The 24,425-nt window shown below is 41.0% G+C and overlaps 1 protein-coding gene across 1 annotated transcript; it reads right to left on the bottom strand.

The window, feature by feature from the left end:
- Positions 1-1,036: 1,036 nt before the first annotated feature.
- On the bottom strand, positions 1,037-8,773 carry GALR2 (galanin receptor 2). The gene is made up of 2 exons (XM_054978655.1): positions 8,394-8,773; positions 1,037-1,817 (listed from the first exon to the last, which is right to left on the bottom strand). Exons 1-2 carry the CDS (start codon positions 8,771-8,773, stop codon positions 1,037-1,039), a joined length of 1,161 nt encoding a protein of 386 aa, XP_054834630.1.
- Positions 8,774-24,425: the final 15,652 nt, after the last annotated feature.

Raw genomic sequence — 24,425 nt, 5'->3', positions numbered from 1 at the left:
CAAAAGCTACGGACTCAACTTTCACAGTAATTAACTACAGCCCCTCATCCTCAGTGAATCTTTGAGGTATTGCAACGTAGGTTTACCATGTATGGTCTTCTACAGTACTCTGTAGCACAAAAAAGGGGGAGTGGTTTCAAATTTATTATCAATGAAAGCACTGGTAGTTCAACCCCTTATTCAATATTTTACTACAAATCTCCCTTGTTGATACATGGCGCGCATTAGTCGAAAGCAGGCACAAGTTTATTTCCTAATACAAAACAAACTAACTATTCAAATACATCTGGTAATTCTTTTAATCTCAATTCAGCAAGGTGAAAGGCTCCAAGTGGAATGTATACAATTATCTAAGCTTTGGAATAGTGAGCCACTGCTTAGCAAAACGAATCTTATAGGGCAAGTTGATATACACTGCCAGTAGCTGCTCCTCCATCTTTGGGATGTCCGTCTTCCACGATCTTCTAATTTAAATTACACTTATATGATTCTACACACACACAAAAGTAACTTGCAAGCCTGATACAGCATGAGTGTCATCTAGATGGCTGTGAATAAGAAGACACTTGAAAAGATTATACGGGGTGGATAATTGTCCAGTGTCTCTTGGAAAAAGAGCCGAGTCTCTTGTCTTGAAGTCTCATCCCAGATCATTTCAAGTTTTTAGGTAGGGAAAGGCGTATCTATAGTGCTACCAGCACAGGCTGACAGAAACAAAATACATCCTGCTTATGTTACCATAAAATGGATTTTACAATGTTAGTGCTACAATGTCAACTGCTGTTTTATTTGTGATTATATTGGCTGGAAGCATTCAGACATCTAGTGAAACCAAGCATCAACACTGCCTTTTTGAAGCTTCCAACAGAGGTTACTTTTAAGAGCAATGGACAATGAAGGATATGGATCACTGGCTGAAAACATCTGGCTACTCATGCTTTTTTCGAATCTCATATTTCATCCTTTAATCCATGCAAATTCAATCACCATGATGCTCAAGAAGGATTCGTCCCTTGATCAGAGCCAGGTGAAAGGCCTAAGTGACGTTGAAGGTGATGAAAGAATTGGCAACTTTCTTTTGTCTTCTTAGCTGCTCTGTCTCACCCCATGTCTGGACAGGGAACTGACAGCAGGAGGAAGCCCTGGCATGTGTGGGCTCACTGACCTGGGTCACCTCAGTCAGATCTGCTTCCAAGGTACTAACAGTACGGGTCACCTGTGCCACATGGACCTTGTTGGCTACTCTCTTGTGCAAGAGGCAACTAAAGATCTTCTTGAATCCCTTACGAAAGTGCTTGGAGACCAGAGCATAGACAATGGGGTTGACACAGGAGTTAGCGTATGAAATCAGGTGGGAGAGGATCCTAAGTATATAGGTGGAATTGTTCAGTGGGAAATAGCCAAACCAAAAACAGAGGATGACCAGGTGATGGGGCAGCCAGCAAAGGCAGAAGAGAACAGCCACAATAATGATCATTCGGGTGACCTTGTGCTTGGCCTTCTTGGAATCAGACATGTCTTCAATCGGGTCCACAGAAGTCCAGAGATAACGGATGGTCCTCACATAGGTGAGACTCAAGATTAACACTGGAATGACATAACTAAAGACAAAAGTGCAGAGGTCCATGACTTTGCGCTGAGAGATTTTCCAAATGGGATGACAGACCGTAACATTGACTATCTGAAATTCCTGGTAGTAACTGAGATATGGTCCGGAGAAGATGAAAGACAGACCCCAGATGAGGCAAATGGCTATGAGAGCATTCTTGGGCGTTCTTAGTTCTCGTGAATGCAATGGGTACCTTATGGCCAAGTACCTGGGAAGACAAAAGAAAAGCAAGTACTATACCGAGACAATATCAAAATATATGAGGAGAAACCAGATTTATAAGGCACAATTACAGTGATATACGCAACAGCTAGGATAGTATCTTGAGTGATAGAGAGGGAGCTGCAGGAGTTGAATAGCAATCATTATAAGGAATTTCTGAGCACTGGAATAAAATATCACATGATTGAATTCCGTAACGTAATGTGTATATAATTCCAGATGAATGCCCATGTTAGTCTGTTGCAGCAAAAATAAACAGACGTCCTTTGACATCTCAAACAAGGGTTTTTTCCCCAGCAGAAGCTTTCATAGACTAGAGTGTGCTTCATCAGATGTGTGTAGTAGCTCCTCACTAGACAGGCATATATTATGAATTATGAAGGGGAAAATAATTGTAAACAGCAGAGTTAAAAGACTATGAAATGCAGGAAGTACAGTGAAATGGTATTATGAAAAATTTAAACACAGTCAAGAAAAGAATAGAGATAAAGAAAAGTAGAGAACCGGTAGTGTTAGAACAATGGCCTAGGAAAGCCAGGTTGAAATCCCCACTCTGCCATGAGCTTGAGCCGGTCAGTTTCTCTCAGCCTAACCTTGTGAAGAGGAGGGAAGAATGATATATACAACCTTGAGTTCCTTGGAGAAGGGTTGATGTAAAAATGTACTGAATAAAATAAAAGAACAATAAAACAACCGTTTACAATAGAAGCAATGGTATCTTATGAAGCAGGCTCTAACCCAGGTAAATTTATGTCAGAATAAAAATTTGTTAGTCTTTAAATTATCACAAGACTCCTGTTTGTAAGATGTAAAGGCGTTGCTTAAGCTAACTGGAATGGTGCATGGTTAAGGGGGTTCTAACGTGAGGAAGAACAGTGGAAGAAATGTGAGGGAGCAGAGAGACAGATCTGTGAAAGGGTGTGGGGAGAAGCTCTAGGATGATTCCATGTCCTACTCAGAGGTGCATTGCTCCCTCAAAAGTGCCACTTCATGCACTGCTTCTGGCATGGAGGCAACACCTCTTCCCAATCAAGTCACATTGGTTTAGAAACATGTGGTATCTTCTCACCTTTCTCACAGGGGAAGAATATCTGGCAGCTTCTCTGCTGGAGTGGAGGGAACTTCTCCAGCTGTCAGATTATGTAAACCATCACTTCATGGCTGGAAGGTTCACAAGCCCCAATCACAGATGGGTAGGGTAGTGTTCAAGTGGTGAATTCAAAATGGAGGATGTACTTCATAAACTGGACATGAATTGCAGCTACAACAAATGCCTATTACTTTTGCTTTTGAAATATTGCCAGGCTACATGCAGTTAACTTCGGGTTTAATGCCCACCCCCCCACACACAAACACACACAAAGCTTCATCTGAAAAATGTTTGTGAATGCAGGTCATTTATTGCATATGCACAGGGCTCATTTCGAGGGGGAACGCACAGGAATGTAGTTCCGGCAGTTCCCCAAAGAGGTCATATGTCAGGTGGCCCTGCCCACCTGACTCTTGGCCATTTTGGGCCTGTTTCGGCCCGGATCGGGGACGAAACGGCCCGGATCGGGCCTCTGACGGGTAGTGGATCACTCTCCCACTCATCAGCAGCCTGATCCTGACCATTTGGGGCCCCTTTTCGGCCATTTTCAGCCCCTTTTTGCCATTTTGGGCCCAATTTCAGTCCTGAATGGCCAGAATTGGGTCCAAAACAGCCAGGATAGGTGATATCAGGGGGTGTGGCATATGCAAATCAGTTATACTAATGACACACTTCCAGTGATGGCAAGAGGTGTGGCATATGCTAATGAGTTATGCTAATGAGTTCCTCCAGCTCTTTTTCTAGGAAATGACCCCTGCATATGCAAATAGGCATACAGCAAGAGTGTACCCACAAATTCAATATGATAACAGTGGCATGTTTTCATTGGCCTGGTTACTTGAATTTAAAGGTGCTCGCTTTTTAAATTTATTGCATTTTAGTTTCTGGCTTTAAAAAAATTGTTAAAATATCTTCATTATGCTGTAGCATAATGGTTAAGTGGTTGGGATGAGAATCAGCACTTTGCTGGTTTGAATCCCACTGCTGCCATGAGCTCTGCCGGTGGCCTTGGGTAAGCCACTCCTCTCAGCTCCAGCTCCCCAGTTGTATTGTAGGGCTAATCATAACACTGACTTTGTTCACTGCTCTGACTGGGCACACTCATCTGTTCAGAAGGGTGATATATAAGCATATTGTTGTTGTTGTTATCTATAAATCCAGTTCTGAATTCAAGGGAATTTCATATAATAAATGGCTTTGATATTGCTTGTACTGACTCACACTATGTAACCCACCTGGAGTCTTAGTAGAAAAGGTGGACTATACATGACGTAAATAAATAAATAATCAATGTGAACCTGTCATTGTAGAATGGTGGCTTTTTCAAGAGTGAAAATTTCACATTTCATTAAAAAATAAGCAAACGTTTCTGGTCCTCATAGATGTAGAGAAAAAATAAGATGCTTCTATTGGTCAGCTGACTTAGTTCCTTCATCCTTTTGTTAATAAAGTGTCAAGTGTATAGGACCTCTTTTGTCCTGACACTGACAAAAATTCCATTCTCTAATCAGAATTAAAATACGTAAAGGTACCTCCATATACAGTCATTTGTAGGAGGGTAGTGGTCAGAGTGGCAAACTAGGATCTGGTAGACCCTGGTTCGAATCCCCCCTCTGTCATAGCAGCTTGGGCCTTGGGCCAATCGTACACTCTCAGCCTGACCTACCTCACAATATTGTTATGAGGATAAAATGAAAGAGAGGAAAACATTGCAAATGCTTTGGGTCTCCAATTGGGCAGAAAGGTGGGGTATACTTGAAACAAATAAATTATTGTAAATGTTTCTAGCTATGAAATTGCTGTGTATGTGGAATACAAAACTCACTCCAATTCGGGGCGATTTCTACAATTCTTTCAAATGAGTAAGGGTCTCCTTCCACATTCATTGTATCTGTCTCTGATGATCTCTTGCTCAAAAACGTGATCCCCTCCCAGTTTTCTCCAACAATCTTACTTTTCTATAACCTGTTCCACTAAAGCCACAAAAGTCTCACAATTTCTGGTTCCTCAAGGCCAAACCTTACCCCCCGACATAGTACAACTTCCCTGTAGCAAATCAGGCTGCAATCCTAAGAACACTTTCCCAGGAGTAAATCTCATTGAATAAAATGGGACTCGTGTCCATGTAGACCTGCTTTGGACTGCTCCCTCAGAAATCCAATTGTTAGTGTGTAATGTCCGTTTGTTTACTTCTTTGCACAAGCGTGCGCATTGACATATGCAAATAGTCAATAGTTGGCTTTATTTCTAGGAGAGGTGCAACTTGGTTTGTTACCTAACAGCAGGAAAGGGTGAATGGCATTTCTCCAACACACCTACTAACATGGGTTAATCATATTCTTCCTGTCAGAAAAGCATTTACGTTTCTCTGAAGCATATGGCACAGTTGTTCTTGGTTTGTATTCCTTAATAGCTCTGTCTTGTACATTCACATTCACTGCTGTGGCTCAAACAACATGTATAAAAATGACACGCTTATGTATTTGTTAACAGCCCACTTCTTACATCAAGGGTCATTGGCTGAGCTCCATCTCCGATCCCTCACTGCTGAAGGCTGTGCTCCACCAGCAGCACGCTGAATTTATTTATTCTGAAATAGCCTGTCCTGGGCTGCTTCCATGTGGGGATTTTTGCCGGTGTGGACAAGCTTTGACACATTATCAATAAGACAGGCATTAGAGCTTGCACAAAGATACTGAGTGCCTTCTGCTTGGGAGCTGAAACACTGATGAGCCAACTGCTATGTGTGCCCAGCAGAGCCCAGGACTGGGCAGTAAAGTAACCTTACAGGTCATGAATAGATGGATCAACGGAGAGTAAGCTTATGTAATCCACCCTGAGTTCCAACAAAAAAGTCAGACTATAAATAAAGTAAATAAACCAAAAATGCTAATCAATAAAATTTGGAAATATGGCCAGGTTATATGGATATGTGTGTTGTCAAGTCGCAACTGACTTATGGCAAGCCCAGCCAGGAGCATTCAAGGTAAGTGAGGAGCAGAGGTGGTTTGTCATTGCCTTCTTCTGCAGAGACCTCCTTGGTGGTCCCCCATCCAAGTACCAAGCCTATAGCTTCTGAGATCTGATAAGACTGGGCTATACTATACCATTCCAAAACCTGGCATGATCATAGCAATAGGATTATGAACAGATGGCCGCACTGGTCTCTCCACCACCTAGCTCTCATGCCCCACAGTGACCATTTTTACATAAAGTTTGTGTGGAAGATCCTTGGTTGGATTGGGACCACGGTTGTGATGCCCAGGGTTATCCTAATTTATCTCCCTCCTCTTTGACATCTACTTTGCCCCATTTTGATTCCTCCTGCTCTCTTCCTTTGTAGTTGTTATATTATGCCATGTGTATAGGGAGAACATGTGATCCTTCCAATATGGGTGGTCGCCATTTTGACATATGCATGGCAATCACCAAGACTTTTTTTCTGGGAAAAGAGGTGGTGGAACTCAGTGGGTTGCCAGCACAGGTGGCAACTCTTGGTGGGAGGTAGTGCCCCTGGTACCACATGCGCGTGCACAAAGTGCACACATGCTCCCAGGACCGCACAATGATGTCACTTTGGGTCAGCTGGAACAAGGGGGGAGTTTTTTAAAGTTTAAGTCGCCCTTGGTGAAAATGGTCACATGGCTGGTGGGCCCGCCCCCTGATCTCCAGACAGAAGGGAATTTAGATTGCCCCCCACGTGCAATCTCAACTCCCTTCTGTCTGGAGATCAGGAGATGGGGCCACCAGCCATGTGAACATTTTCAAGAGGTGCCGGAACTCCGTTCCACTGTGTTCCTGATGAAAAAAAGCCCTGGCAATCACACATATCAAGAGCACATGTAGCGTGTTCTTCCCCTACGTGTGGTAAAATGTAATAACTGAAAAGGGCTCTAGCATAATCTCTGAGAAGTTTGTGTGTTTCTTGCTGTTATTTGCTTGTAGCATGAATGAAAATCCCTACATTGTACAAAATGTGCCCTAGAATTATAAATGCCTCTCTTCTACTTTCTATTCCATGTTCACTAGTTTGCCTAAACAGCAAGACAGAGACTAAAAGGCGAGTTTTGCTCATGCAGATTGGATACACATCTGGATGCAGTGCAGACAAAGCAGTCCTCATCAGCATTGCAGGGTGTAAATAGTGTTCCTTGCAATGTAGGTGCGAATGTTTACTCCTTTCCGACTGCTTTCAGCTACTAGTCGAACATAAGTGGTGTGCATGACTACCTATGGATCGTGCATAACCATTTCTTCATTGGCCATATTAAATAAAAGAAAACTGAAATAAGGATTTGTTATATGTCCAAGTGTTCTGGTCAGCTGCCTGGGACTTTAGCACCTCAACGTAAAATTAATTTCATTAATTAATTTCATTTTTCTACTGTATACCAATATAGCCAATAAAAGAAGCTGGGAGTTTCAAAGACTGCAGCATTTTACAACAATTACTTGCTCAATATTAGGTGTAACAGTAGCAACACTTTTGTGTAGCTTGTTTTTGAGTATTTAAAGTGTTCCATAAAATACTAGCTCTGTAATTAGGGCAACGACCCTGCAGAGTAGATAAGTAAAATCATCCCCTTAGTGCAGATGGGTGCCAAGACCAAAAGAGGGGCTTTCCGAGGCTATTTTAATGAGTTCACACGACTGAGAAAAGACTTGATTCTTCTGGACCCAGTTTGCACGGTTAGCCATAATGTTATGCCTCCTCTCTGCTTCCTATCTTCTCTCTCACTTATTTATGGGCTCAGCACAGTAACAGAACATACTCATACTTCAGGTTGTTTGGAAGCATTTTGTTCCACACACACCCTGCACCTCTTCTCTGGGTTGGGCACGTTATGATCTGCCTTGCATGAATAGTTCTACCAGGAGGGTTGCCTCAATGGACTCTCCCATTTCCTAAGAGGATGTTGGACTAGATGGCCTGTTTTAATGTTCTTGTTTTGAGTGTACTTTGTTTAGCTATTAGCCCTTCAGTATCTGTTCTCCTGAACTTATATAATGCATACTAATGGAATGACAGCTTAAAACTGACTTCTTCATGCGATTCTCCCTTCTTTTCTTGATGATAATCCCAGATTGGATTTGTAGCAGCAAAATAAAGCAACAGTCCAGTGACACCTTCAAGACTGTGACATTTATTCCATTTTTAAGTTTTTGTGCGTCAGAGGTCAGTTCATCAAAAACTGGTACGTGCACTACATTACAACATGCATCTGCTGGAGTAGGCTCTGAGTCACAAAAGCTTGTTCTGGAATACTTTTTTTAATCTTTAAGACGCCATTACTGGTTTATTTCCCTTCTTTTCAATCATTGATAATGAGACCAAGTTGTGCCTGCATGCAGGGAGATGGGAAAAGATGAAGCCGTGACCCGCGACAGAGTTATTTGGGGGTCTCCGAAATGGCGTGATGTTGCTCTGAGACAAAAGCTAAACTGTCTCCTGCCCCCCACCAGCCTGCTCACCTGTCCAGGGATACAGTTGTAAGGGTGAAGCTGCTTGCGTACATGGTCAGGTAGATGAAGAAATGCACAGCTTTGCACATGTAGGGCCCAAAGATCCAGTCGTCCAGGGTGTAGATGGTGGCCTGGAAGGGCACACAGAAGACAATAAAGCATAGGTCGGCCACTCCCAGATTGAGGATGAAGAGATTGGTGGTATTGTTGACTTGCCTGTTCCTCAGCAGCACTGCCAGCACCAGAGAGTTGCCCACTGTGCCCACCAGGAAAATCAGCGAATACACTAGGGGAATGATGATAGGCACCAGCTGCCAACTGTTGCTTTCACTGCTGCCAGAAGAGTTCAGCTGGTGTACTGATCTGTTCATCTTGGAAGCAAGATTCATGCTGTCATTTGGGAAGAAATGATGGAAAACAGATCCTTCACCAGGTTGGGTTCGCCAGGAGCACCCACATCGCTTCCATGGTGGTCACTTGCAGGCAGAACTTCTCTTCTGAGAAGAGTTTTCCTTCATAGCAGATCGTCTGCATAGCTCCTCTCCCACTTGTCTCAAGATTACACCCCAACTCCTGCTAGCAAATGCTGCTTGTCATAAAATTAATATCACACTCTTAGAGCTCCGTCTTTATGCTCTTTCGGTAGCCAACAGGTTCTGATTCTCTTTCAGGCTGCCTCTTCACTGACTGAAAGTGCTTGCTGCTGCCCTCAGAGGTGTGCAAAGCTGAGGGACTAAACTTCTCTCCACTTGAAATTATTGGTAGCTTAACTATCCCTGCACTGAGCCCCGTGTGCTCTGAATGCTTGTGTATGGAGTATTTGGGGGAGGACTGATGTATTCAAGCCCGCCTCTTGTTTCCAGGGAGACAAACGGCTACAATAAAAGTAATCGTGTCTATGGAAACACAGCCCCCTCCCCACATATACACTTGCTGACCATTTGGAAGTGTGCTTTAAAGAGAAGTTTGGAAGTGTAGGGTTTGCCAGTGTGCTTTAAAGAGAAGGGAAAAAATTGCTTTAGTTCTTTTCAAAGGCAAAAAGACATTCCTCTGTCGATAACTTCATAATGAAAGGGATGAATTGTATGCAACAGAGGCTTCCCTCCTCATTGGATGGCTCATGGAAGGGGCAGAATGCTGGGAGTTCTCATCCAAGGATTTCTGGGCTCATGCTCAAATGATCAGGTGGCCAATTCGGATACTTAAACATTATTCTACTGTGACAAGTTCCAGAGGCATAGTGGCTGAAAAATGTGCCACCCTGCTCAAGCTGATTCCTGTCAGCACTGGGACACGGGCAGCTGGGAAATTAGGAGGCTGAAATGGGACTAGATCTTTGGAGTATGACTGGAGAAAGATGTTGAGCATCTTTAGCAGAAGGCAGAGAGACAAACTGGGAAAAGTTAAGTGCTTGACAAGCTGTGAACACACAAAGCTGCCTTCTACTGAGAGCCAAGCTACAAGTGACGAATGACACTTGCCAGGCAAGTGAACAGACTCACGTGTATTCTTCCCTGTTCACTTGCCATTCACTTGTGCTCCATTTGATCAAGTGGAGCGCAAGTGAATGGCAAGTGAACAGGGAGGAATACACGTGAGTCTGTTCACTTGCCAGGCAAGTCTAATTCATCACTTGTAGCTTGGCCCTGTGTCAGCCCATTGGTCTATCAGATTCAGTATTGTCCTGTTTGAATGGCAGCCGCTCTCCAAGGTCTCTGGCCTGTGGTCATTCTTATCACTTGATCCTTTTAAGTGGAGATGCTCACTCTTTGAAAGTCTTACCCCTGATCCTAGGCAATGACATGGGCCTGATTCAGAAGTACATGTACCTTGGCCAGAAGGAATCAATGGGTTGTCTGGATGGGTGTAACGATGCTGCTATCTGAGAAGAAAGTTAGACCTTCTCTCCAATGCTGAACCTGAGGATTTGTTAAGTCAGGGTGAAATCACTATGCATGATATATGGCTCAAGGCTGAAATGCGATTGTAAATGAAGCCTTCATTTATGGTTCTCAATCCATTCAAAATCAGATACAATTAATTTAAAACTGACATTCTGTTTTGCTACGTGCTCACCAACAAATGGAGAGGGCTGAAAAGCACTTCCAGTGGCACACACATTAATTCAGTCTTACATCCTGGACCCCTAGGATGTCTGCAAATTGATTGGCCCATGGAGATTGCTTTAAGTTGCCTAAAATGTGTCGGTCTAGATGACCCCTCTAAAATGCTATTATTCTCTGTTTTTACTTTGTTCAGTTACCAGGCAGTGTTTCTATTGGGATCTGAATTTGTTCTTTGAATTTAACTGAATCGCTCAAGAGATCCGTGTTCTCTTTTCAAGCATCAACCACTCTGGAACTATTATGCCAGAAACTTGTTTCCCTCATCTCTGAAAGTTGTGCTCCCTAAAAGCACTAGTAGAGATTTGCTCCATCAGACAAAAGGTCCATATAGTCTAGCATCCCATTTCCAATAGTAGCTAACCAGATGCCCTAGTGACCAAAGTCTCCTCCCACTGCTGCCCCCAGCAACTGGCATTTTTTAGAGATATATTGCCTCTGAACATGGAGATCCCGATAAGCCAGCATGGTGAATACCCTTTGATGGACCTAAGCTTTTAGCCATCATCATCCTTTGGCAGTGAGGTCCACCAGGTAATTATGCATTCTGTAAATAAGTGTTTCTTTTTGTCAGTCTCCAACTGGTAGTTGTCCTTTGACTGACTTTTCCCTAATACAATTTGGCTGCTTACACCACTGGGGAATTGCCCCACCTCCATCCCAGAAGAACATTACCAAGTAGAGTTGCCAGGTCCCCCTACCCTCCTGGTGGGAGGTGAGAGACCTGGTACTTACCCTCCTATGTCCCGTTGTGCATGCACAAAGTGTGCATGCGCTCCCACCCAGCACGATGACAGCACTTCCAGGGGGACGAATCAGGCCTGATTCGGACCGGATCACAACCAATTCGGGCCAGATCGGGCTACTGCAGAGCGTGGGAGCATTGCAGTGCTCCTCAGTGGCCTGTTTCAGCCCGATTTGGGCCGCTGTGGAGCACAGGAGTGCTCCCACATTCCACAGCAGCCCAATCCAGCCTGATTCAGGGCTGATTCGGGCTGAATCCAGCCTAAATTGGGCTCAAATTGGGCCGCTGCAGTATGCAGGAGCGCTCTGCCAGCCAGGTAAGTGAGGGCGGGGGGATGGAGGGTGGGAGTGGGGATCCCCCCATCCCCGATGGAGGACTGGCAACCCTATTACCAAGGCAATATCACCTTGCCCCAAATCTTCTGTGACCTTCACATGTGTGGCTTGTCTTGTAGTATGCAACCCTGAATCCTGTTTCCATTTATATGCCACTGACACTATATATAAAGTATTGAATGTGAGCTGTGTTGGGAGAGAATTTTTGTCTGAAAAGTGGCCTAAAAATATAAGAATCAGGCAAACAAGATAAATATTGTATAAAAACAGGGTGACTTTCTTGTAATTATGTTTTATGATTCAAATAAGAGCTGTCTCCATTATGTGGTTTCAGCCACATCATTAAAGATGGAGATATTTTTTCCGAACTTTCCTTTTCAGCTTTTGCATGTGAGCAGCTCACTGGGTGGAATCAGCTGCCCTGCTTAAAGGAGACTCCACACCGTTAAACCATAGAATTGTTGGTGAATCCTACAACACTGTTACTCAAAGTGGTGGTCCTCAGTGAGTTTGAAAAAGAAAGAAACAATAATATAATTTAAAAATTGCACAGGAATTCCACCAAGAATGATTATCAATTGTTAAAGTCGATTAAAAAATTTTGTGTTTTCAGCCACACATAATATTGAAAATTATGCCTTATCTCTAGAGTACATATGTACCTACATACATATCACATTAACACACACACCCCAAAAGCCCAAACTAAAATGCACTTTTTCCTTCCAGTCCAGCACCACTACGTGGCCACTGAAGTTGGGCTGGGAAGTGCTGTGGTGAGGTGAGCCACCTCAGGGCCACCCAGTGCTGCAGCGAGGTGTGGAAAGGCCCCCTAGGCTGCCCAGCGTCCAGGCAGCATAAGCCACAACAGGACTGCTCCAGGAAAAGATAAGGCACAGGAGGCCAGGAGATGTTTCAGAGAGAGGAAGCAAAGGGTGTTTGGGAGGGAATGGGAAAGAGTAAGGGTGTTTGGAATGGAGGCGGTGAAGGCTGAGGGTTTTGGGGAGGGAGGGAGGAACAGGCCGAGAGTCCTTGAGCAGTAGTAAGAGTAACAGTGAAGGGTGTCTTGGAGTGGGACCAAGCAACAGAGAAGAGAGGACAGCAACAGGGAAGGGTGGCTGGACAATTGTGGAGACAACAAATGGGCTTGAAAAGCTGCTGCTGAGGAAGAGAGAACTTCTGCCTTTTTCCCAAGCTTTGTTTTTCCCTTCTAAAAACAGTGCTGCTGCATGTGCACTCCCATTCCTGCTGCTGCACATCACAATACCTTCACATAGATCAACAGAAATGGGTGGCAGCTTTCCAAGCCCATTTACACTCTCCTTTTTTAATAGAAGCCATTCTTGGAGCTGCTGTGTGACTGTGCAGAGCACGGGTTGACTCCGTGGAGAACTTGTAAAACAAGGAACACGTACAGTGACAAAAGAAACCAACCAAGAGAGTGCTGCCCCTACAACTTCTTGTCACTTGTAGAAATGGGGAGTGTGTAATATCAGCTATTTGTCTGCCCTTCCACACATGCATGTACGCAAGCACGCACACACACACAAGTACAGCTCATGGCAACTCAGGGAGACAAATTTTGTTAGGGGAAACAGCGCAACAAGACAGTAGAGGAAGGATTAAAGAAAAGTTGGAATTATGTAATCATATAACTAATGAGTAATTTTGTTCTCATTATACTGTCAAGCAAATATATCTCAACTTTTTAGAAGAACATAGATACCAGGAGAGAACAGGTGGGGAGAACTCCTTTCACCCCCAGTTACTCCACAGAATAATAGAGGGGATATGTAGCTATTTACTGCACGCTAAATTAGTCTGTGATTCATTGTCAATATTCTCACTAGGTCTTACAAGATGTGGTAGTGGTGGGAGATTGGAAGAGCCCTTGTGAATTTAAGAGAGCTGCACAGAAATGAGAGAAGCGGTACAACTAGAGCAATAAGTTACAGCCAAATCTTACCAATTCTTTACTAATATGAAATTCACTAGTCAAGATTGGAAAAGGAGTATACGCATATGGGGCCATACCCCTCTCATTCAAAATATAATGCAGCACAGCCCTCCAAATGGGAATTGTAATAAGTAAAGCAGCAATTATGTGTGAGATATGTTTTATTAGTCACAGTAAAATGCCTCTCCTGCACCCTCAGCTTTAAAAATGTTTAAAGAAGCAATCTAATTTACTGTTGGCAAATTCATGAACCAAAAAACTCCTGAGAATGAACAAGTAGGGAGTAGTGAAGATTCATGGCGAAGTGGGTAATTCTCCTTTCCCTCATAGTCATTTGGCAACAGAGACAGTTCACCTTCATTGAATCTGTTGTTGATTTTTTAAATTATATTTTTACAACTTTATAAATGTGTGCTTTTATGTTTTGAACTTCTTTTTTGGGAAATGTTATATTCCTAGGAAAAAGCAGACCTTATTGTGGTTTTATAGGTTAATTGATGTTTTCAGTTAGTTTCCATGCACTTTCTTTGCAGCCCTTTTGGAGTAGAAGGGTAGGATAATACATTTGCTAAATTTTCCCTTTGGAGGGGAAGACTAGGTTCGGAAGACACCCAACATTGGATATACAGAGCCCCTCTGTTCCTATGGTCCTTTTGACAGTGAAATGGCTCTGTTCAGTGGGAGAGACTAGGCAGGCTGGTGCCACAGCCTGGGAATACTCAGAGGTAGTGACGCAGTGTTCTTTTATGGATAACCTTTTATGTTGGTGGAGAAAAAGCTTTCTTCCTGTGTTTCGGAGGATATTTCCCAATAGTACAGGGTCAGCATTATGACAGTTTGGAAGGAGAGCCCTGTTTATATCCTGCAAGGTTAGGAGGTCTCTGTTAGATAGGCAAAGTGTATGTCTGTGAAATACACTTTAGAAAAGGATAGATGCTATGAACATCCCTGAATATTTATCCCACCTTTGCTCCATATCTGGAAGTGGGAGAAGATCTCTGGAATTACCAGGAAGCAGCTGATAGAGGAAGGAGAAGTCACCTTACTCCATTACACCTGTTCTAAGAGACATATAGTGGCTATACGGTTGGCAGCCAATGGCTGGCAACCAGTTAGAGGATGGAGGGGCACAGATATAGTGCTGTGCCAGTGGTGCAACATCACTTCTGGTGAATACCGGAAATTATATCACATTGCTAGCATGACACTGAGGCAACACTTTAGGATTTGGGCAAAACTCTGTGGTAAATCCAGAGTTTTGCCCAAATCCGAGAGCATAACCTTGTCATTCCACTGGTGATGTGACATCACTTCCAGGTGTTCACCAGAAGTGATGTTGCACTGTCAGTACAGTGCCGTTTAAGAAAAATTTCTCCCACCAGCCCTTAGTGGGCCAGCAGGCAGCATAAAGAGGGAGTGAGAGATCTCCCACTGAAGCAGGAGACCTAATCAACTGCTTTTCCAAGTACAATTCAACATGCTTGTATTGACTTTGAAGGCCTAAACGGTTTTGTTTCGAGATACTTTGGAGAGTGTCTACTTCTATACGAATGCTCCTACTTGTTAAAATTCTTAGTAATCATCTCTACTTGACAAATGAACTCTCTACCCCAAACACCCATCCGTCCCCATTATTGGTTTCATTCAGGGGACAGGCAAAAGGCACCATATTTTTTTAACTTGACTTCTAATGTCAAAAGCTGAGACTGGTCAAGATCTGAAACTGTGCTACTTGAATTTGTAGCTGATGTTACTTATGTTTTATATTTAATGTAATTATTATTATACTTTAATGTGACTATGGTTGTAATGGGTTGTAAATAGACATGGGCACAAACGGAAATGCAAACCAAAGTTTGTCTCAAACTGGACCAGTTTTTGGTTCGTGAACTGGCGGTTGGAGCTCATTTCTGACAAACTGCAATGAACCACTATGATTTTTAGAGCAGTTCATACGGTTCGTTTTTCAGTTCATCACTGAAGATAGCCTGGCACTAATCAATCTGTTAACTAGGCAACATGGGGGACCTTCTGCAGACACGATGAACCAAACGAACCGGTTTGCAAACTGGGCAAGTTTATGGCAGTTCGTGGTTCATGAAACGTGATGAACCATGAACTGCAATGAACTGCCATTTTCTCGGTTCTTGCCTGCCCGGTTCGTAAACCACCTTTAACACATTTATAGAACAGAAATCAGAACAGAAATAGAAGGGCGTGGCGTCGCAGCGGAGAGGAATGGACGCATGTTGAGAACGCTCCGACCCTCCCGATCCCAAAGCCTCACCAAAAAAACACTACGAGGGGAAATAAATCAAAAAATAATGCTTACGAACTCCATCAAGAAAAAGAAGAACAACTTGAAATCGGTGAAAAACCTACAAACTTTTTTCGCGGCTTCAGGAGAGCCGACGGGGAAGGAACGCAGCAGCACGGAGAAAAATAAAATGGCGGAGCTCGTCGCAAATGAAGGCGCGGCGGAGGTAGGCCAACCAGAAAACTATTTGGATCCCCAACTAATACAACTAAAACAAGACATTATAGAGCAAATGACTAAACTAATAAGCCCAATTACAACACAACTCGCAGACATAAAACGCGATTTACAATCGGTTAACCAAAAGGCCGAAAAAGCTATGGAAGTGAGTGTGAAGTCGCAACAGGACATTAACGACATGCAAAATACAATCATAGAACAACAAGACAGACTAATGAAACTCGAATTAAATGCCAGACAAAATCAGATTAAAATAAGGGGGATAGATGAACTACTCACGTACAATACAGATCTCACAAGCTTCATCGCTAACTGGCTAGCCAAGCAATTAAAGCTGGAAGAAGGAGTCTATCCCTACATCACAAAAACTTATCGAGTGGGACCTTATCACCAAAACAAAAATAAAGATCGCCCGAGAGATATAATTGTCGAGATACCAGATCAAAGGACAAGAAAGAAGATAATGGAAGAAGCCAGGGCAAGAGGATCGTTCAAATGTGAAGGCAAACTGATATATATCTTCACTGATCTTCCAAAGGAAGTGCTAGCCAAAAGAAGAGAACTTAAACCAATTTCAGAGACTCTGCAAAGAGCGAATAGAAGATATAAATGGCTGGATCAATGCAAGCTAATGGTCTATCATCAAGGCAAAAAATATATAGCAACGGACGTCGACACGGGACTAGAACTTTTGAACGCAGTCGGGCTTGAAACACCAATGGAGACGAACAAGCAAAACCAAAAAAGAAAATCTTCTGATCTACTATCCCCACAGAAAGGGAGCAAGATCCCCATCAGAGACACTTAATTTTCCCTAGCGTTGCTCTTCAATGTATAGGTAAATGCTCATCAGTATGGAAGTTTGTCAGTATATGAAGTAGTGTATTTGTAAATAGAGGTAAAATTCAGAGGTTTTTTTGGGGGGAGGGGGGGTTCTCAACATAGCTCACACAGATTTATTTAGCTCTCATAAGTGGACGGGGAGGGAGGTTGATTTCCACAACCGGTGAGTGAAGTTAACTCATCAGTTTGAGAGAGCTAAACCTGAGTAAATCTTAACAGGGAAACGGGATTTTGACTTTAAGTAAAAAAAAAAAAAAAAGAGACAGTGTTATTTTCAATTCATTATAGAAGGAAGGGGTCTTAGGGAGGGAGGGAGGAAGGTAAGGGAAAAGGGGAGGAAGCGGGATTAGTTAATTAGCTGCAAATATTTACCAGTTTTATATAGTTAATAATAATAAAAAAATTAATTAAAAAAAAAACAAATAAACAAATAAAAATAAAAAAAATTTAAAAAAAGAGAGAAAACAACTAGAATAAAAAAAAATAATACAGTTCATTGCTTTAGTTTACCAACATAGGAGGGGAGGGAGGGGTGTGTAGTAAAGGGAGGTGGGTTGGGGTGACTAAAGGGTGGTGAGGGGAATAGAACAAATACATAACAGGTTAAAGATTGCAACGATGATAGGAAATCAAGAAAGAAAGAAGAAGTAGTAGGAAAGGTTATAACAGGAGGAAAGAATAATAGTAAAAGGTGTATATATAGAAAGGAATTGTACCAGATCAGGAACTGATGAGATATATTTGATTTAACTGGTTTGAACTTTTAAATCTGAAAAGTTTGTTATAAAGAGAAAAAAGAATTGAATCTATATTACCCATATACCGATTTGAAGGGTGTGATTTAAATATAACATCTTGGAACTGCATATTAGGAAAACATTGTGATATCAGTAACACCTCTTTAATAATTATACTACAAGACTTTATTAAGAATCCACAAGTGGTGCTACAAGATTAAAATTGATTGATCTTTTAAGCCCAACTCAGTCAGCCTTTACACCGTCTAAAGAGAAAGGAAAGAGAAGAGGGGAGGGGGAAAAAGAGAAAGAAAGAAGACCTAGATATTGTATTGTCCTTTGTTTTTCTTGTAGTGGGCCATTCAAAAAAACCGGTATCATAGTGTACTTTGCATTTAATTGGGAATATTCAAATTATAGTGCAAATCAGATTGCTAATTAAAAAAAGTGAGAGAAAATAAGATAAAATTAAGAAGAAAAAAAATCCAAATTGGAAGTCCCAGAGTGACATATCAATAATATTAATAAAATAAGAGTTAGCCACAAATAATTATTACAACCTAAAACAGAAATGTGTTCTAAAATCAAAGTTTTAACTTTCAATGTCAGAGGCTTGGGAAATCCAATTAAAAGAAGGAGAGTGATCTCGAATTTAGCCCATACTAGGGCGCAAATTATTTTTCTGCAGGAGACCCACTTGCGGCATAACAATACTGATTCACTGAAAGCTAGGTGGCTGCAAGCACAATACCATGCAACTGGTAATTCCAAATCAAGGGGAGTAGCCATCCTTATAGCAAAAAATATACAATTCCAACAAACCAAAACTCTCAAAGACAAAAAAGGTAGATATATCTTCGTTAAAGGGAAAATAGGGGAACACAAAATTACCTTAGCCTCGTTATATGCTCCTAATACAAATCAATTAGATTTTATAGAGGAAATATTGCAGAAATTAATTAAATTCCAAGAAGGAGGTCTGATAATTGGAGGAGACTTAAACTATATAATAAAACATCAATTAGACAAATCGAATTTCAATAAACCTCAATCAAAAAATATACATAAAACAACAAAACTAGCAGCTATTCTAAAAAAATATCACTTAATAGATACATGGAGGTACTATCACGAAGGAGAAAAGGACTTCACATATTTTTCACAAAGACACAATACGTATACAAGAATAGACTACATATTAAACTCCAATACCACTATAGATAAAGTAGAGGAAATTGAAATAGGAAATAATACAATCTCAGACCATGCATGGGTAACAATGACATTTAATCTAGGTGACAAAACACAGAATAGCAAACAATGGTGCCTACCAAAGCACTTATTATTTAATCAAATCGCATCTAAAGAAATTGGGAAAATAATAGAAACAGCTATAGCAGAAAACATATCTAAAGATATTGGAGAGCACATACTTTGGGATACAATTAAAACAGTGACCAGAGGCCACATAATAGCCCTTACGGCTAAAATCAACAGAGAAAAATTAAAACAAAAACAAGAGCTAACTAGTAATATTAAAGCTTTAGAAACCAAACATAAACTAACAGGCAGTAAAAAAACATACAGAGAGCTCCTAACACAAAGAAAAATTTTAGAAACCTTAGAAAGCCATACGATATATAAACAACTGCTAGCTGTTAAGCAGACTCACTGGTCCAACTCGCCTAAATCGCTCCGTATTTTAGCAAACAAAGTAAAACAGAGAAGATCACAAAATAATATTAATAGAATCTATAACAGTAAAAACGTAATACAGTATAAATCAGAATCAATTCTCAAGGTCTTTAAAGACTTTTATACGCGACTATACTCCTCAAATAATCCTGACCAAGCTAAAATAAATCATTTTCTAAACTCAATAAAAAGTCTTAAGAAACTAGAGGAAATACACCGAACTCTTCTTGACAAACCCATCACTATTCAGGAAACAACAAATGCAATAAGGAATGCTAAAAATAATAAAGCCACAGGGCCGGATGGCTACCCGGCAGAATTTTTTAAAAAATACACAAATTTATTAGCGACACACCTAACTAACTTAGCCAACTCAATTTTAGATAAGGGTATAATGCCACCTACTTGGGAGAGAGCTGACATTATAGTACTTCACAAACAAGGAAAGGACCCCCTGAAAGCAGCATCCTACCGTCCCATATCATTGCTCAACCATGATTATAAAATCTTCACTTCCATCATTGTGAACCGTTTAAATACATTTATATCCAACTACATACATACAGACCAATCAGGATTCATACCAAAAAGAGACATTACAGATAACATTTATAAATCATTAAATCTTATAGATCATTGCACTCACAACAACATGGAAGCTATTTTACTTTCACTAGATGTCGAAAAAGCTTTCGACTCGGTAGAACTATCATACCTCTTAAAAACACTGTCACACATGGAATTTGGAGAAAAATTTTTAAATTTAATCAGTGCAATTTACCACCAACCAACAGCAAATATTAAGGTAAACGCTATGCAGTCAGAAACCATTTACATCAAAAGAGGCACAAGGCAAGGTTGCCCTTTATCCCCCCTTTTATTTGCACTTGCTTTAGAACCCTTCGCGACAGCTCTCAGAGAAAACAATCAGATAAAGGGGATAAAGGTTAATTCCACAGAATTCAAAATAAGCTTGTTCGCGGACGACATGTTGATTTATGTGACCGATCCAATAAATTCACTGTCCTATCTCTCATCTCTACTCACAAATTTTGGAGCGATCTCAGGATTAATAATCAACCAAACAAAATCATATTACCTCGCCATTAATATGCACAACAAAATGATCCAACAAATAAATAACTTGTATAGTTTTCAGTGGTCACCATCACACTTAACCTATCTAGGCGTTAATATCTCCCCTAAATTAAATGAACTGATAAAATTGAATCACCTCAAGTTAACAAACCAAATTAAATCAGACATTATTAATTGGAATAAATTAAAACTCACGTGGTATGACAGATTTCATTTGATAAAAGCTTTTATACTGCCGAAATTTCTTTATGTATTTAGAGCGATCCCTCTTTCCATCAACAGATCACTAATTGCACAATGGCAAGTACTGCTCAATAAGCTCCTCTGGCAAAACAAACACCCGAGAATTGCGTTTAATACCTTGAGGAGGAAATCAGTAAATGGAGGTTTCAACTACCCAGACTTAGCATTATATCAATCAGCAGCAAGATTGGTCAACCTTTTGCAATTGACATCTAACTCTACCCGGCCAGATTGGATTAAGATCACACAATCATCTTTAAATCACTATGACATCGCAGACACAGTTTGGGATAACCCAAAAAATAGACCACAAGGTATCAAAACCAGTTTTGTGATATCATCCATACTAAAGACGTGGGACCAAATTAAGAGCAAAATTGTTCCAAAACTGTCTAGATTCTCGACATTTATAAATCAAGAATGGTCCCCACAGGGGTGGGAGCGGTCACTCATCCAAATATTGCGACAGGCCAAAGTTACTAGACTAATAGATATTGCCACACAATCAGGACTATTAAGGAAGCTAGAGTTAGAGGGAAAAATAAAACAGAAATTACAATGGTTTAGCTACTTACAACTCTCACACATGGCAGAGAAAATAAAACTAAGGAACATCATGAAAGAACCTCTGACAGAATTTGAACAAATTTTGAACTCATCCTCACAACAAAAAAAAGGGATGATAGCTAAATTGTACAAAATTCTATTAAACACTATGGAGAATAAATGCCTAAGTTGCCAAAATAGCTGGAATAAAGACTGTTCAATTGAACAGTCCTTAGAAATTTGGAATGACATTTGGTCATCCAACATATTTACCTCAAAAGTTATTATATCTAGGCTCCAAACATTTAAAGTAATACATAGGTGGTACCTAACTCCCAAAAAATTAGCACTAATGTCAGCCAAAGCGTCCCCTAAATGTTGGAAAGATTGCGGTGAGGAGGGAACCTTTGCCCACTGTTGGTGGGAATGTATAAAAATCAGACAATTCTGGGAGGAGGTTCTAATGAAAATTAAAGATATCACTAATTATGTACTCCCTTTTGACCCGAAAATAATTTTTCTAGACATATGGGGAACTCTGTGCATACCCAAAATCAGGAAAGAACTCATTGACTCACTTTTTATTGCAGCTAAAAGCACAATTGCGACAGTATGGAAATCTAAGAGACTGCCAACAATTGAGACTTGGTTCTCAAAAGTTTGGAACCATTTTATTATGGAAAAGATAAGTAATGACATACAAAATGCAGAACATTTCACAGAAAATACCGGTTTTATTGATAAATGGCTCCCTTTCTTGGATTATATAGAAAAACATAATCTGCAGCCCAACTCAAAAATTTTTCAAGTTATAACACACAATGGTTTCCTTTCATTCTATTAATCCAACAATATACTCGAGTCATCAGAAGTTTATGTTAATGTTAATGTTAATTCGCAAAAATGCAAGGTTAAAAATGCATTGTATATGGAATTATTTGTCTTGATCTGGATTGATGTTTATGATTGTAAGTTATATGTTGCAACAAAGGTTTAATAAAATTATTTAAACTCAAAAAAAAAAAAAAAGAACAGAAATAGAAATCTTGTAAAATATAACAACAATTTGAAATAATAGGCCATTATAGCAGGAACTGTTCCAGGTGTGCCTCCTGACCAGAAGGAAACAAGACTAGTTCAGTGAGTCATGCAGAGACTCAAAAGGCACCCTCGTCTGAGAGCAGGCAGTTGTGCTGTGTTCCCTATGTGGAATTACCTACCCGCAACAGAGACAGCCTAGAAGAAGCCATAGACAAGGCAACACATCAGTCATGTAGAGCCACAGAAGATGGACTCCTATGTGTGCAGGTTCTTCAGAGGAAGCTTTAATTGTTTGATATTAAATAATTATTAATAAGATATATTATTAAATAAATGGTACATTAGCTAGTTCTCTAATAGCACAATAGTGGCACATAGTTTTGGAATTACAGACATGAATGGCACAACAGAGAGGCTAGGACTGTGGACGGCGAACACAAAGCACAAGCTGAGCAGAAGGAAGTAATAAGGAACAAGCCAAGGGTCAGAGTCATAGAAGAACCTCCTCTACTTCTAAGTAAGCTGACCTCAGTGTCTTTGTGTGTGCAGGCAAAAGAGGCAGGAAGTATAGGGCCCTATGTGCACTGACAAAGTTGTTCCAGAAGGGCAGCCAAAAAAAAGGCACCTCTGTAAGGGCTTGTGACTTATCTGAGGATTGCAACTGACAGGTTGAAAATTACTGTGACAGAGTATGATCAATATATCCACTAACTTTGTAAGAGCACCCTTGATCAAACTAAAATTGTGGCCTTTTTTCTTGACAGGACTCTTGAAACAGCAGTATGACAGGAAGAAGTTCACCAAGTGTGGTGTACCCCAGCGTGAGGATGCAACAATGAAGGGAAAGTTATAGCTGTGAAAATGTTACCTGTCAGGAAAGTGTAAGAGGCACAGAAGCCCTGCCAGGAAAACAAAGTAGATTTTGAATGTGAAATTGTATTAAATGGTGGGGTGTCATCATATATTGGACTAGATTTGCTGTACTGTAAGAACCATCTTATTTCCAGCCTACATTTTGATGTCAATGAAGTGACTACCAGATCTTCTTTTTCTTATCATCATTACAAGCTAAACTAGAGCTGGCTAAAAAGCGGAATTCTTCACACTCCATTCTTCAGTGGTGTGGCAAAATATAAGACATTTTATTTGTTCAGGCTTTATCAACTGAGTATTGGCAGAGTGAAACCCGAGAGGCCTTTCTACGTGTCAGGGGTCAATTTGTTAAGTATGTCAAAGATCTTGGTAGATTAGCATCACAGCACACACACATCTATGAAACCTTTGTGGTATCTGCTTCTCAGAGCGGGACCACAAGTGACGCCTGACACAGGTTGGACACTAGTCAGCTTCCCTCAAGTTTTGATGGGAAATGTAGGCATCCTGGTCTTGCAGCTTGACTCTCTGACTGCTGTCCAATGGACTTTTCAACTGTCACTTGTCCAACATTCCGCCAAGCTGCCTACATTTCCATCAAAACTTGAGGGAAGCTGGCAAGTGTCCAACCTGTGTCAGGCGTCACTTGTGGTCCCGCTCTGTTAATTCTGTGATGTATCGGCATTGTCGAAAGTGCACACAATATTGTATCTTATTTAATCATTGTCCCATAATACCATTTATTTACAAGCTAAGACACTGATTTTGTCCTTAAGGATGCTGGTTTGGATCCTGCCTAGAATTTCCTTGAGTACAAAGAGAGAATTTTAGCAGTTCTTTTTTCACTTGCAGCAGCCCAAACTGTGCTCTGCAATTAGGATCTTGGAGCAGGTGTGGGGGGGGGGGATCTCCTCCATCTTGGAAATTCTAGGTAAGACCCAAGTCTTTAATAGGTTTCCAAATTATTTTGGCATGAGCCAAAATATTGTGTAGCAGTCAGAGCGCTGAACCAGATTCTTGGAGAAGCGGATTCAAATTCCCACTGCGCATCTCAGCCTAACCTATTGTGGGATTAGCAAATATTAGTAAAGACTATGGATTAATCATAGCAATAATAGTAAGCTAGCAAGAAGCATAAGATGGATTCTTTATGTTTTAAAGTAACTGGTATCTGTCTTTAGCCACCCCCCCTTCTTCTCCCTAGCTGTACATGGAAAGAAAGAATGTCTATCCTTGAAGATAGATAACTGGACATTCCTGCCAGTATATGAACAGGGCAAAGCTAGAAACAAAGGGAGAATTATGAGT

Source organism: Eublepharis macularius, chromosome 4 (assembly GCF_028583425.1).
Source record: "Eublepharis macularius isolate TG4126 chromosome 4, MPM_Emac_v1.0, whole genome shotgun sequence".
NCBI lineage: Eukaryota > Metazoa > Chordata > Lepidosauria > Squamata > Eublepharidae > Eublepharis > Eublepharis macularius.
Note: the sequence above shows the minus strand (reverse complement) of the source record. Positions and strands in the feature narration are given on the sequence as shown.